The following is a 15,739-nucleotide window of genomic DNA, read 5'->3' as shown; positions in this document are numbered from 1 at the left end:
ATACCTTAAGCAGGAATCTGATCCAATAACATTCCAACTGAAAATAATATTTAACCTTTTAACTAGTAAGAACATACATGCTATCATTTCCTAGTTCAAAATGCTTTTAAAAGGTGAGAGGCTTTACCTGAATAAAAGTTAAAAAAAGGTAAAAAACAGTAACTTTACAGAAAGTTCTGTGGATGTTTAGGATGGGTTTTGTAATAAACTGACAAATGATTTCTAGGATTTAGCTCTGAAGGCCCATTTCAACAAAAATGAAACAGAAATAAAAACAGTGCAGTAAAGACTTGAAATTGTTCAAAATATTACTTTGCTATGAAAATAAATTGTATGTAATATCAATGCTATGATCATGGGAAATATAATAACAGCATATACATATCACATTACAGATCAGAGTGACCTTGAAGGACAACCTGCCCTTATAAAATTTTCTATTCACATACAGTAAAATGACGATATACTCCACTTCAGAGAAAACATGGTATAGTGCAGCTTCCTGAGAAACTTAAGACACTTTTTTTAAGCACTCTAAGACAATACTTACCGATGTGATGCAAATAACTTCATCTGAAATTACAGGAGATTCCTTACATTTTTTAAAATAAAAAAACAAACTTTATTGATCTCATTATGAGGTTGGATGTTCCATCTGTCCTTCTCTGTTTGCTTTGCATCTAATTAGAAATGTGTGATTAGAGATCAAGATGTGGTAATTATGTGAGACAAAGTGACAATCTGCATGACTCCTTATAGATAATGTAGTGCAGTCACGTTTTCCTGCTCAAGATTGCAGTAAGAGAGAGCTGGGCCTCTCAGTTCTTTGATCACGACACACAGCTGAGAAGTGTCCTAATTTACCCAGCCTTGATCGAATGAATCTCCCGTTTCCACGAGAAGCGACCACCCACACAATTTATACTGCTCATACATTTGCAGGTATATCACCCTGGCACATCTGAGGTGGTGAAGACTGATAAGCCTCAGAATATCTCAGGGTTTTGTCTGTTTGAAGTGAGATGATCTTACCACACTCTTTCACTGGCTCATCAGACCAGTCTTTGCAGTCTTTTACACTGTCGCACACCTTGCTGCTGTCGATACACTCTCCGTTCTTACAGCGGAACTTTTTTGGTCCGTCACACTTTGTAACTGGAAAGAAAATGAAAAAAAAAGGGGTTTTACTTTATATTTTTATTTTCGAAAATTTAAATTAACTAAATTTGTCTAACAGTTTTGTAGTTATAACAACCACTCAAAGTGCTAGTACAATAGAGTCACATTCATTCAGCTTCAAGCAGAAAAATGAACAAAATGTAAAATATGTATTTGGTATTGAGTACCTTGATCAAGGTCACATTTACATGTGACCGCAAATCATTTCTGAACTGAACTAGCAACTTTCTAAACTACTTTTCCCAGTCGTCACACATTTAATCATAATCCTGTTTCGCTAAAGCAACTTTTTCCACGTTTTCTGTATTCCCTATATGGCTAGCTGTGAACAGCTGCCATTATCTTGGATTTTTACAGTTGTTTCACACTCTTTATCTTTTCTGATGATAGTGCTACACAAGATTTGAAGCTTTTGATGTTGTTTTATAACATAACCATGATTTTAAGTTTTTCAAAGCCTCATTCCTAACTTGTCTGCAGGCTTCCAGGATGCTATCTAAAAAAACATCTGAAATCTTATTGTGTAACCAACACAATATAATTTGCTAACTCCATTTGCTAATTGCTTGACTTTTGATTTGCATGTAAAACAAAAATATATTTAAAAACTGTGACAACAATGTATAATCTTTCTTCCATGTTACTTTGATTTATTTTTTAGCACTGAATCCTAATAAATTACATTAAAGTTTGGTTGTAAAATGACAAAATGGGGTAACGGGGATTTTACACAGCAGTGGATTTAAGACATTTTAAAGTTTATATGTGACATTTAGCTTCTTGTTATCCACTAAACCACTAAATTGATATACTGTATGTCTGTTAGTGAGTTAAAAATTTTAAATTAACAAATGTTTAGGGTAAATAAATTAGAATCAAACAACTGAAGAAATCCTGGAGCTTGTTGCATGGAAACGAAGATTGCATTTGTGTTTGGCTAGAGAGAATAAAAAAACAGCATAACTTAGATTTTAAAGCAAACATTTCACTTCCCAAATAAGAAGAAGTACACATGTGATAAGTTACCATTTACACAGCCAGCCTCATCACTGTAATCCGGGCAGTCGTGGACTTTATTACACTGTTTGGTGCCATGGATACAGGAGCCATCGCCACACTGGAACTCATCAGGTCGACATGTAAGCAGCGCTGAGGGGCACAAACACAACACAAGGAGCAATTAGCTGAATGTTAACATTTTCACTGCAAAAATGATTTTAAAATTGAGAGCTTGTTGAGGATGTGCAATTTTGTGCATTTATTTTTTATTAAATGTCAAGGTTTGCACGTCTAAAATGAATAAATCTTCCAAGCCTTCTCTGCACACAGATATCCTCACAACACAAACAGAAAGAAGGGAGTGTTTGTGCTTCAATGTGCTAATACAGACATTTATTTGGTCTTGCTTTAACAACGGAAGGAGGGTTTATTCCCCTCATTCATCTTTTTAACTGGCTTTTTAATTATTCATGTGCTGTGTTTTGGACCAGTTCTACTGAAGCAGGGGGGCAGACATGATCAATAACTGTAGAGTCTACAGAAATTAGTGACCTGCAATGACTGTAACTGCAAAGATAGCATAAATCATGGCCACACGTAGGTTACAGAGAAAAAAGTAGGTATTTAGGCATTTAATTACACATTTAGATAAAGCAAATAAACTTCAGCATCATAAAAAAGGTGTCTGCATACTTCATGTGAGTAGAAAGGGCACACTGACTTAAACTGCCTAAATAAAAGTTCAAGACAAACCTAAATGTTAATCCTAAACAAGCACAAAGTGCAAGAGATAATCCTGCTCCATCACAAAATGTGCTGATTCTCTCAGCCAAATCATTAAGATCTGAGCTCAGCTAATTATGATAATTCCTAAGGATGAATAGTAATGATAACGGATTGCCATCTGTGGAAGTGCTGGCAGCACAGAATATCAACTCGTGACCATTTCTCATTTACATTAACCTCCTCGCAGCCTTTTGACAGGGACTTGTGTCAGGACGTCTCCGCACTAACCCTCCAAAATTTATTGGAAAAAAAAAATGGGGGTTGGGAGTCGTCATTCCCAGAGAGGTGGAGGGGCCAATGTAGATAACCCACTGAGATTCTCACATCTCTGATTTACTTTGAAATGTGGCACCTCCCTTAACTGCTCCACAGTCTCATTTGCATTACACAGAAACTCAAAACCATTACATCTTGTTCTACATAAAGCTCCAACCACCCACATTTATTCTTCATGTAATGAGCAGGCAAACAGATTTCAATGCATATAAAATAACCAGACCTTATCCATCATCGTCTATGCAAGGATGTAGAACCTTCTTAATTAGCATAAGTCAGCTTGCCAATTATGCAAAGCTAGGTTTGCATTAAGATTGTTTTGTTAAACACTTTTCAATGTTCTTTTATTAATAAAATCAAGTCCAGACCAAATTGTTTTTATTCTAATTTTAAAGCTGTAACTCCTTCATGGCAGTGTTAGACCTGAAAAAATAAGCTTTAAAACAACTTTGCAATTTCCGTGCATTTTCATTAGTGATTCAAACAGCTTTTGAGAGTCAAAGTATTTGCTGCTTAATTAAAAGCCACAGGTTAATTATACATATTCTGTTTATAAAAAAAAAAAAAAGAATATAATGGAATCATATGACTTTTTCACTTGTTAAGGACTGACCAGTTACTGTCTGAATGGAAATTCAAGAATCCATCCATTTCTTATTTGTGAAAATGGATTAATAAACACTACCAGATTATACTCTCTGGTTAGGACACCACTGCTGAGGGAAAAAGAAGACACATTAGCTTCTGTCAGTATCAATGAGATTTAAGACACTATTTGAAAGGAAACTGTTTGAGGACATGTTGAGAAATGTCTGGTTCATCCAGTGGGGCAGCGAGAGAGAGCAAGACTTTCAGCAGGTAACAGGAAGTTTAGACAGTACAGCAAACAGGACTCTGAAATTTGTCCTGTGTCATGCTCTGTTGGCATTCTTTCAAAATCTCACAGTTCAGATAGTAATCTACATTTTCTATAGAATATAGATTGAAATAGCTTTTTTAGGAGTGATGTTCAAGCAAATGGTGGTCTGTGGACATCCGTCTAGGTATTTTAGGTCGTCTAGTCATTGCTATTGCAATAGAAAACGTAGACCTTGTTGGCCTTATGTGCTGATGAAATTAAGCAACACATTACAATGGAGCTTGGTTAGCCCACTTAGTAAACTGTAGCAACTTTCACCACATGTAGGCATCCACAGATGTCTCTTTACCTTTTGCTTTTAAACCACATATTTGCATGGAGAGGACAGTTATCTGATGTCTTTGTGATACATGAGATAGGGTATTAACTCTCAAAAAAACATGTCTTCATGTAAATGTAATGAATGTAGAATTTGGAACCATCTGATTTACATTTAGAGCCAAACTAGCAATCAATGATGTCAAAGTGGAATTTGGACTAAAACAAGTGGGACAAAATAAGGCAGATCAAATTTAATTGAAACTTTTCATCACCTAACAGCAACTGAGATGTACAAGTTACATCAGAGTAACTTGTACATTACTGAGATGTGGTAGATTTGAGACACAATGAGGCAAAAATTAGTTTTAACATCTAAAACTAACTTTAGCCTCTAGCTGTTAGTGCAGTACTATTTTCTCAATAAAATGTAAACCTTTATCTTAACACTCTGATTTCATTATTTATCATGTTCCATGAAGGACAGAGGTTGAAAGTTCAAGAGAATAAAAACAAATTTTCTGTTCTGTATTAAGCCTTCGTATAGAATGAGACTTCCTGTTTCACTGTCTGACAGGTGAATAAACCATTGGAATCCTGTCTCCATTCAAATTGCTTTTTAATATCTGGCTTCATTTTCAAATACTTTACTGACATTTGAGCTTAGTAAACATGTCCTCGCAGAAAAGGTGCTGTCCACTCTATTTGGTAGTGTTTAAATATGATGTGTTCACTGTTTGGAAAAAGATCCGATTTTGAGGTCACTTAACAGAGTCGATCATCTGAAAATTGTGCAATTCCGGTCACCAGTCAATATCTCATTGTATGTCTCTGCCATATTTGTTTTTTCTTAGCCTCATGCTGTGTATTTATATTTATTTGCAATCTTGGCACAGATATCTGCTGATGATATTTAGGAGCTGTTCGGGTTTCAAATCAAAATGATCAAAATGGTTTGGTGTGAGCAAGCCTAGTAGTTCTTCACTGGTCCACATTTAACCTGTTTATTTTGTGCATAAAAACCCACAAATCTGTGTTTCTAAATGTAAGGGCATTTCTAAATGTTCTCACTGCAGTGCTCCTTGATCGGTCTGAGTTTTGTGGAAGCATTCATCACAGTGTGGCTGTGCTCATATCATGTCTTACATGCGAAGCTGCTGTGATCTCACTGAGTGGTGTGTGGGAGTGTGAAGAGGAGACCAGATGGGGGTCTCACTGGATGAAGGACCCTCACTTCCCACTCACACACGCGCGCACACACTCAGAAAACACATAAAGTCAAACATGGCGCTCTTCTTCAGCTTGTGAAGATCACATGGTTGCATAGCAACACACCCAGGGATCGTGGTGATACAGTTAGCGGTGATCTTCCTTCAGTCGTTTGGTGGCACATTTGTCACAAAGTCTTTGTTCAAAATAAATTGCAGGTGAGCCTTTCGTGTGTAGCCATCCAGTGGAGGAAAGCGACACACATGAACAATTATACAGCAGGTCATGCATTTCTACTGATATCACATCCATACAACAATGAGCTCAACCTTCAAAGGGAGGCTTTACATAGAACAGATAAATTACATTAATTAACCAAAACACAGCATTAGGATAGCATAATCTGTAATTAGAACTAGCATGAAGACCTATGTAATTGTTAGTTCAGATGCTTAAAAATGTACCCTGATTAAAAAAAAATAATAAAAAAACTATTCCTGAAAATACAGCAATAATGTAGGGAGAATTTTAAAATAAACTTCATGATCTTTGTTTTAATAAAGTCAGCCATTAGTGGATGGACTATTTTATTAGTTTTTCTAATCACTCAGAACAGCGCAGTCTGCTGATGTGCCTGGGGGAATACTATATCACCCTGTGGCAACACAGACAATTGTTAGCAGAATAAATTTGGTCTGTGAGAGATTGTTTGATAGCAATTATAATGACAACATCAGCATCCTTTTATCATCCGGCTGTGTTCAGCACTCATTTGTCAACCCACTCATCACTCCCAACTACACAAACACTGATACAGCCACAGCTGACTTACGACAGTTTGCTTCATCTGATTTATCTTTGCAGTCTGCATCACCGTCACACTTCCAGTGCATGTGAACGCACTCTCCACTGCCGCACTGGAACTCGCCCGGACAGCCGGGTTTCTGGGGCTCCGTCCTGCGGCTACAGCGCTCCATGGACTCGTCCGACTTGTCTTTGCAGTCTGGGTCGCCATCGCAGCTCCACAGGGCGGGGATGCATTCAGAGTCATTGCAACGGAACTCGTGCTGGCCACAGGTGGGGGAAGAGCATTTGTCCTCGTCGCTGGCGTCCCCACAGTCGTCGTCACCGTCGCAGACAAAGATGGGTGCCACGCACTTTCCGTTACGGCAATGGAAATCTTTGGAGGGGCAGGCATTTTCATCTGAACAAAGGATGGGACAGGGAGACGAAAAGGGTTAATAAGATTCTCTTTAATATAATGAAGTAACTTCTTTTTAATTAATGCATAAACACCAATCAGCCACAACATTACAGGTGACAATTACACTCTGACAATTAGAATATCACAACTTATCACATAAGTATGCAATTTTCTGATGAGAACACTTAGTATTCATGTGATTGTACTATATTTCTCCTGAAAACATAGCATAAGTTCATCCATTACATATATATAAACGTACTTATAGACCATACCTATGCAAAATCACTTCTTCCTTGTGCTTCCTCCACACAGCACCATTAGACTAACAGCAACAGCACCATGTGTCACAATCGGGTGGTGTTTGTGTGTAAAACTGAAATGCTTAGCACTAATGTGCTTTAATGTACGTGGAAACGTATCAGAGACAATGTGATTAAGGACACAGATGTTAAAATTTGATTGCATTTATTCACAGGAATGCTATGGATGCAACACCATGTCTTCTCTCCAGACTGGATAAAAGCATGCATCTTTAATGAGCAGAGTACAATTGGAGGGGTTTCTTTTTAGCTTTTGAACTTTTGAGTTTTATATGTGTAAAAGGAAGAATTCAGTTGAAAGCAAAAACATTTAGCTTATTCACTTGAAGTCTGATAGAACAAAATGGCTTACGTGAAAAAAAAAAAGAATGAAAGGAGATTTCAGTAAGGAATGAACAACTCAGCAACTGAATAACCATAAAAATAAAACAATGACACACTAAAAGAACACCTGGTATGACTCTCAAAACATTTGTTCCAAAAACTATAAAGTTCTCTCTTTCTCCATTACTTGCCAAACAATATAGTGAAAACATACTGTCATCAAAAGGCAAAGAGCAAACAAATTGAAAAAAAATCTAGTGTGAAAAGAATGAGAATACATCTAATCTGGGACACAGCAGCAGGTGCTGGCTTTAGTACATGACCTTCTCCAGTAGCGTTTTGGCATGTTTGCACAGAAATACCGGTGGAGAATTCATATTCATCCTTGTCTTTTTTATGCTCAATTTAAGAAGTTGTCTGTGTTTCACTTTTACAGGAAAAAACTTCTTTTCCCCATTTGCCACATGAAACCAGTGACATTTTCTAGGCCCAAACAGGTTAAACAAAAAGTGTTTTAAGAGCAGCTACTTCACAATATCCATCCTTTATCTGCCCACACTGTGGAACTCATAATGATAACAGGCAATTCTGTTCCTTGGTAGTGAGTAGAGCTAGCATGCTAATTACCCCCCACTCAAATCAAAGTAATTTAATAATTATGTAATTTAGATGAGTGAGCTTGTCTAAGGAGTTTCTGCAAAGAAAATCCTCAAATATCAAAAGATATTTTGTGTATAAAAAATATAAACATATCCCAGCTAGTGACAGTTTACCATTACTTGGGTTAAATCCTTTTTTTTCTGCTTCAAAGAGTTTTTCATTAACAGCAGACTGTTGAAGTGTTGGCTATAAAACAGTGAAGCATGGACAAGAAGCTTGACAGCATTGTTCCCACTGGGGTGCTGAACAACAAGAGACTAAAATCTGTTCTGAAATGCACCATGTTCACTGTAGAAACAATCAGCAAGATTGTTTTTACAGTCTTTCTGATTGTAGGAACAATCCAAGACATTTATGACAGTTAGAAAAATGTGAATAGTTCAATGCAAGCTGAAATTTTCAAAGAGTAAAAGTAAGTATGAGGTAGTTTGGTTAATAATTGTCAAACTGATATAAGAAAATCTGAAATGCATAAAAACAAAATATGCATAGTCTTAAAAAATGTTTAATGTTTGTAATTTTCTTTTACCACTTTGAATAACTAACAGAACTTTACTATAGTGTGTGATGAGAATCAATTGGAAAATATGTTTGATTGTATCATATTAACCTCTTTTTTGTCAAGTGCCTTGAGATGATGTGTTGTGAATTTGCACTATATAGCTGTGTCCGAATTCAGGGTCTGCATCCTTCGAAGGACACGTCTACGTAGGATGGGTCCTTCACAGACCACGAATAAACGTCGACCGGAAGAGGAAAGCTGTGAATTAGGACAGGTCTAGCTTTCACCAACTGTCCCCACCCCCACCTCAGCGTAATTCATGTTGCCTAGCAACCGTGACAGCGTGAAACAGAAAGCGGAGAAGAAAAAAAACAAAACAACGGAGCCGAAATTTGTTTTTCAGTATTACTGATTTCTGTATTATTCTTCACCTTTTATAGTAAAGGATGTTCCATAGTAAAAAAGGAAATCTCTTAGTTTTATTCTAAAATGTGCAAACGTGTATTGCACTTTTCTACAAGGAATACGTATAAGCAAATTATTCATTTACAAATATAATACCCTCCAGATCTCAGATAGGACATTACAGTTAAATAAACCTATTATGTTTGAAAGCTTAACTTTAATCAATCAAACCGATTTGCTCTGCTTTGAAATACTTTCGTAAACCAAACATTTTACATCAAGATATTACCTGTCTGAATAATATCGGAGTTTAACTTCCACTCAATGGGGAAAGCTAGCGGGAGTTTTTATAACAATGTACCAGGAGTTAGGCGTACAACAAACCTGAAGCACCGGCCAGCTGACAGCTGGCGAGGGGAACTGGCTGTTAAAACAGCGGGAGCAGACATGTCCGAAAATGTCAGAGCAATATGCAATTAGGTGACGTATTGATGAACCAAACAGGTATTTAAGACTTACGCACTTACATTCTCGCCTAAAAATGTACCAAATCAAGTTGTGTCATTTAAAGTTTAATATAGCAAAATAATTTGTCGCTCCATTGACGCTCTGCCTGAACGCCCGGTTGGGACCCGCAATGAATTATGGGATATGGTGGGCCATGAAAGATACACCGGACCCATCCTTCAAATCTGGGGAAAAGAAGGACGCATTTGAAGGAGTCTTTGAATTCGGACAGGCCTTGTCGCCACGGTATGACGTATTCGGCCCACAAATTTGTCCTTCGAAGGATGCAGACCCTGAATTCGGACACAGCTTATAAATGAGCTGAATAGAATTTTGCTAATCTTTGATCCCAATAGGAATCAGGTGATTTATATGATGCATAATTTGTAAAACAACGAACACTTAAAAAAAAATTACCTGAATTCAAATCTTATGCTGACAGATAAGTTAGAACCTTGAAGCCAATTAGATTGGATGACCTAGCAAGCTAGCAAGCAAAGAGGTAAGCGTTTCCAATGTTCAAAGATTCACGTGAAGTCCAAGAAAAGATCTGTTTTCTTAGTGGTGTAATGAGATCTTATGGAAAAGTATTTCTCACCAAAGGGACTCATGAAGCACCATCTAGTTGCTGTCAAGCATTACTTTGTCCGGCGAAATATTTCTAATATCTTATGAATCTTATGAAGGTAAGTCCTTGAGGCTTCACACACTGTTGTATCCATGTTTGAGACATGAGACACAAACAGAAAGAGACAGTTTCTTTCAGAATTCAGACTGATATATTTTGAACAATATACTAACATTCTTTGAAACAACTGTTAATATTACACATTTTTCAGCACAATAGAAATATAAAATCTTATTAAAGAACCCAGATCACAACGTTGTAAAGTTATTTTAAAAAATACATAAAACAAAAAACAAAACAAAACAAATAAAACTTTCAACCATCTTCAATCCAAAGATGAAACATGAAAAATTCTATTGAAATAATTTCTTGACTAACATTTGTTTGTAGCATCTGGAGGGATAAGTGATAAAAAAAATAAATTCTCATAGCCTAGTTTTAAACCTCAAGAGCAGAAACTTCTGTAGTGTGCAACATTCTTTCATCTGGCATTTTTCTACTGCAGAGACAAAGAGCAACGGGAAATGTCAATAACACAGTGTTACTTAAATCCTTTAGTCTTGTCTTGGGTGAATAAATCAGTTTTGCCTGCAGGTACCCAGAAATCTTACTGGTGGTAGATTTATCATCCTCTTGTGACTCCTATCACAAGAGACCTAATCCACAGATCAGAAAGCTGATTTGATACAAGCAAGACAGGTAGTGCAGACCGTTATAAGGGAAAAGAAATGCATTCCAAACACAGAGCGTGGTCAGCAAAATGTCTAACCAATAAAAAACGAAATTAAAGTATATGCATTTAAAATATTAGTAGTTGCAGAGTTGCTTTTCGCATGTCTGAAATTTCTGAGAACAACAATTATTAAAAGCTTAGTCAGATGACTCACACTTTGCTTTTCAGCTGGTCTCCTGACTCACAGCTATGCAGATCCACTAGATCATTTAAGTAAATGCAATTGTAAATAGGTTGCATTAATCTGTACCTGATTACATCTAGACCTTAACCTTTTGTCATAGGTGCTTTGGCTTAACTTGGGGTCACAGCTTCCTATCCATCCTCTTCCAGACACACCAATGGATAGCTAATAGATGGGATAATGTGATAGGGCACCGCTCATTTACCTCCTGAAGGACAATTAATCAAATTCTTGTCCAGTACAAACAAGGAAACAGCAAACTCTTATGTATAAATCCATTGATAATTTATTGGATGTGTGTGTGTGTGTGTGTGTGTGTGTGTGTGTGTAGAAACACAAATATGGTCTCTACTAAGGTAATGTGAAGCAATTTCACAAATATACTTTTCACTACAACTCTGTGGTTTTAATGTTTCTGCAGCGAAGAATCCAATCAGATCGTGGTCTAACACGTCATGTACATGTGAGCATGCATGGGCTTAGTGGCATACACACACATCTACAAACTAAAGTTCTCCAGGTGTCCTGCCAGAAATAGAAGTGTATAAAATCCAGTGTTTAATGCCAAGGAGCAGCACTAACTGCAGTCTATTTCAAACTATAAGGTGATTTTGTGGCACCAGTGGACTTAATTGACAGTAATTAGACAGGAAACGAGCAGAAAGAGCAGGGAAAGGAAATCCATCAAAGACCTCAAGTTGGGAATTCAAACTTCGCTTTGCATCACTCCATACCAAGCAATGCCCCCATGCTTTTTTGTTATATGTTTTTGTTAAGGTGCACAAATCATTGTCCAAGCACCAAACCACTTTTCTGAATGATCTCACACACATCCTGTATTTACCTTCAACCAAGGCCGGGAAAATGGGGGATATGAAAGGCGGATAGAAGAAACAAGAGGAGGTAAAAAGCTGCTTTATGTGACAACATAAACTTTCAATTTAATCTACAGTGTCCTTTAATTGAGTTTTGTGGGATCATTTAAGATGTTTATTTTTTTTTCAATTGATTTGTACTGACATTAACAACATGATAAAGGAGAGGAGATGTAAAGGAGAGAAAATTAGACAAATAACAATCTAGCTTCAACTCTGGATGTTTACAGTCTGAGTTCACTGAATAATAAACACATGCAAGTGAAAACCAGGTTATTTAAGACCTGATTTTAAGCTGAACCCCTGAGGCCAAACATCGATCCAGAAGAGTACGGCTCATGCATCTTGTAGCATTATTTACCCAAGGAAACCCAGTTATTAAAATCAAAAGGTCTCTGACAGAGTTCTACAATATCATCTATTATGTTGCAGTGTAGTTACATGGGAATATTGCTTTTAGTTGTGTTGATTAGAGACAATAAAATCAAAACATGACAATTTTTACAAATCAAAAAATACTGAACAAATTGTGAAAATGCCCCTAAGGGATATTTTAACACAGTGAAAACCTGCACATTTATGAACTGCAGCATTTTAAAAATATCAGTCACCATTACTCAGTGTCCATGAAATCATTAAAATAGCCGGAGGATCAAGAGCGCCAGAGGCGTTTGCTTTCCTGAATCATCAGCAGAAAGATGGTTGCGTGTTGGCCAAGCTTAGAAATGTTAACCAGCCAATTACCTCAGGTCAAAACTCAGAGGAGTTGGGGTGAAAAAGAAAGCGGATGTTAGGAAAGAAGAGACAGAAATTGATTATAATGCCGATGCAACAAAGTTTACGCCTCTTTATGCCTGTGTGTATGTGTATTTAGTCAACCTGACACGCAGCCACTCTCCAGAGCTCTCACCATGTGTTTATCTGTGTTTTAGCAGCATTAGATATTGGAGGCATCAGTGCAGAAGGGAGGCAGAAACAAACAAACACACGTAAACCACCAGACAGGGGGGCTTCCGTTCTGCAGATCTTCAACTTAACGTAACATAAAAGTGTTTCTGTATCCCAAATGAAAAAAAATAAATAAATATCTAGACAAGATAGCACTTCAAATACACCTACTTACTGACAACTAGAAAGAAAGATGATAAAAAAAAAAAATCACTTTCCAGCTGCTTGGGCAGATGGGATTTAAAAAGAACAATGCTGACACATGTTGGGAAGCGCATGCTTTGGTTTGAAGATGAAATAAAAAAATGGAAATAAAAGAAGAGATAGGAGAACAGTGCTAACATGTTGAAGTTACACAGCAACAAGAAATTTCTACTCATATTTTTCAGGCAATCAAAGATTGTAATACCCTCTCTGCTAATTTAATTACTTTAATTACTTTCACCGAAAGTAATTAATTATCGAATTTGATGAAAATCCAACTAATTCCTCAATTTGTTTTTTACAGAAAATTTGAAAGATTTTGTTTTGTTGAGGTATCTACTTAAAATCATTAACATGAAACAACTTCTACAAATTTTAAATCTATGAACTGAATACAAAAGTTTCGACTTATCTGTGGATTTCCTCTACGGAACACATACATCAACCCCCAAAGCCATCTGGATAAATGTTCATCTTCGGTGTTATGTTGTTGCAGCAATTGACACGCTTCTGGCATAGTTCTGATTGGATGTGTTATATAACCACTACTCTTGGCTAAATTAACAGGCCACAATTTAACTGACTGGTTTACTGGCACAGGTCTGGTTTTCAAACATAGCCCATCATTTTTCATGATAGAGTTTGGGACTTTTTAGAAGCCTGATGTCAGTCTGCTTTTCCGATTCTAAAACCAGATTTGTTTGTTTTAGGTTCATTCCTATGTTGGCACACTAAACTCCCATGTTTTCGATAATTATATATCCGTTGATTAAAGTTGAAGTTGAATAATTTCTAGGTAGTCTCCCATCAGACTTGTGTAAAGCCTCAGTTACAATGTTAGAAAAACAGACCCAGGGCATGATGCGGTCACCTCCAAGCTTGAACGTTGCTGCAGTTTTTATTGCAGAAATGAAAAGTTCATCTGGATTCCTCAAAATTGCTCATCAATGCTGTCTTTTATCACATCTAGTCATAAAAAAAATTGTCCATGTCCATATGCTGAACTGTGGACATACCAATGTAAAACCCACTTCTCTGTGGACAATGATACCGGTGTTCAACCAGTTTACAGTTCATAGCAGGTTTGAAACTCAGTGGCTCCTGAATATTTTATTCATTGCATTTTCATACGAGGATAGAAACAACTGGGAGCTGCAACCAGAAAGAAGAGTTCAAATGCACATCAAAATGAATTTTGGATTTAATAAAGCAGGGAAGCATTAAGCTTTTGTAATTGTCTTTCTAAAGATATTAATCTCGGTAGCCATGGTTTTGCCAAACAAACAAATTACTGAATAAGACTGATCAAATATCCAGCCAGGATTACGCCGTAAGCTTGTTGAAGGCATTTTTCCAAATCTCTTTGGTAGCTTCTGAATATATTCAAGTCTGCATGTAAAATTTTGATTAAGTGCGAGTCAGAGAAAATCCACAAAAATTTTTATCCTTGTACCGCTAATTCTCGTTATTAAATCCAGTTTAGTTGATTGTTGCTACAATTTAACTGGGTTAAAAAAAGCACAAAAGAATAGAAAATTCATGCCCACGATGCATAGATTTAAGCATTTCACATGAACTGTACATATATTACTACTGTAAGTACAACTAGTTTTTGAAATACACAAAGCATATCTAACTTGTTTTTGGCTGATTTAAGGTCACAGGAACTTTGCACAGCAATAAAAGACACCATCTCACAAAAAATATTCCTTCTACCATCAATTCCACAACAAAGTTTTAAATGGAGATCCTTTGTTCACCTATACTGGTTACACTGACTTTGCTACGTGTATATCAAATTTAGAGTAAAAAGCCAGGAAAGAAAATGCCTTGATGTAGTGTGGCAGCGGAGCCTGGAGAATCCAAGAGAAACGGCAGCTTATGAAGAGAAAAACAGAACCGAATTCACTGAGCGATTGAAACTCTTTTCTGCTACCTGACTGGTGAACCTGAGGGAATGTCACTTTTTAACCACATCCATGACAAGAGGGCACTGTGGGATTTGTGCACATGCATGTTTCGACAGCTCAATCACAAAGCCATGTGACAGCAGTTTAGGCCTGAATATGAAATGCTTTACTAGCTATCCCAGTGCAATGATTGTGTGTGCAGGTGGGTTGTGATGAATGTCCTTGTAAAAATATTGAAGTAGGTGGAACATAATGAGTGTTTGTGGGTACCATTTTTCAAAAAATGTCAAAGTTCTAAAGATTTAGTCACTCGTTTGTTTTGATGTCTTGGGTCATTATCAGTATTTACACTCCATGATAAACACATGCAGCTGAACAACCTGTTTGCATGTGGCATTCCCTTCTATAATATTCAGTCCAAGAACTTTGTGATATGAATTAACCACTGAATTATAAAAAGGGGGAAAATAATATGAGAGTGTTTTAATCTATTATGACAATTATTCTGTTATGTCCTTTTATGTGGGATGGTTTGGATTCAGCCTGGTGGTTTTGAATATGTTTGAAGCAACTTTTCCTTCTTTTGTTGTTATTCTCAAGGAACAGGTTTAGGAACAACAGAAATAATTGAAGACAGACTTAATCTCAAACAGAGCCATTCATGTTGAAGCTGAATAAACAAAAGTATAGTAAATATTAAACAATG

At 36.7% G+C, this 15,739-nt stretch overlaps 1 protein-coding gene across 4 annotated transcripts in view; it reads right to left on the bottom strand.

The window, feature by feature from the left end:
- The window catches only part of lrp8 (low density lipoprotein receptor-related protein 8, apolipoprotein e receptor), a 163,779-nt gene that overhangs the window by 45,505 nt on the left and 102,535 nt on the right, over positions 1 to 15,739 (bottom strand). For all 4 annotated transcript variants that reach the window (XM_032571753.1, XM_032571754.1, XM_032571755.1 and 1 more), the window contains exons 5-7: positions 6,459 to 6,830; positions 2,206 to 2,328; positions 1,033 to 1,155 (exon numbers count right to left, since the gene is read on the bottom strand). In XM_032571753.1, the coding sequence (XP_032427644.1) occupies positions 1,033 to 1,155; positions 2,206 to 2,328; positions 6,459 to 6,830 (618 nt within the window). The remainder of the gene's footprint in view (positions 1 to 1,032; positions 1,156 to 2,205; positions 2,329 to 6,458; positions 6,831 to 15,739) is intronic.

This window comes from Xiphophorus hellerii, chromosome 9 (assembly GCF_003331165.1).
Source record: "Xiphophorus hellerii strain 12219 chromosome 9, Xiphophorus_hellerii-4.1, whole genome shotgun sequence".
Taxonomy (NCBI): domain Eukaryota; kingdom Metazoa; phylum Chordata; class Actinopteri; order Cyprinodontiformes; family Poeciliidae; genus Xiphophorus; species Xiphophorus hellerii.
The sequence above is the reverse complement of the archived record's forward strand: the minus strand, read 5'-3'. Positions and strand labels throughout refer to the sequence as shown.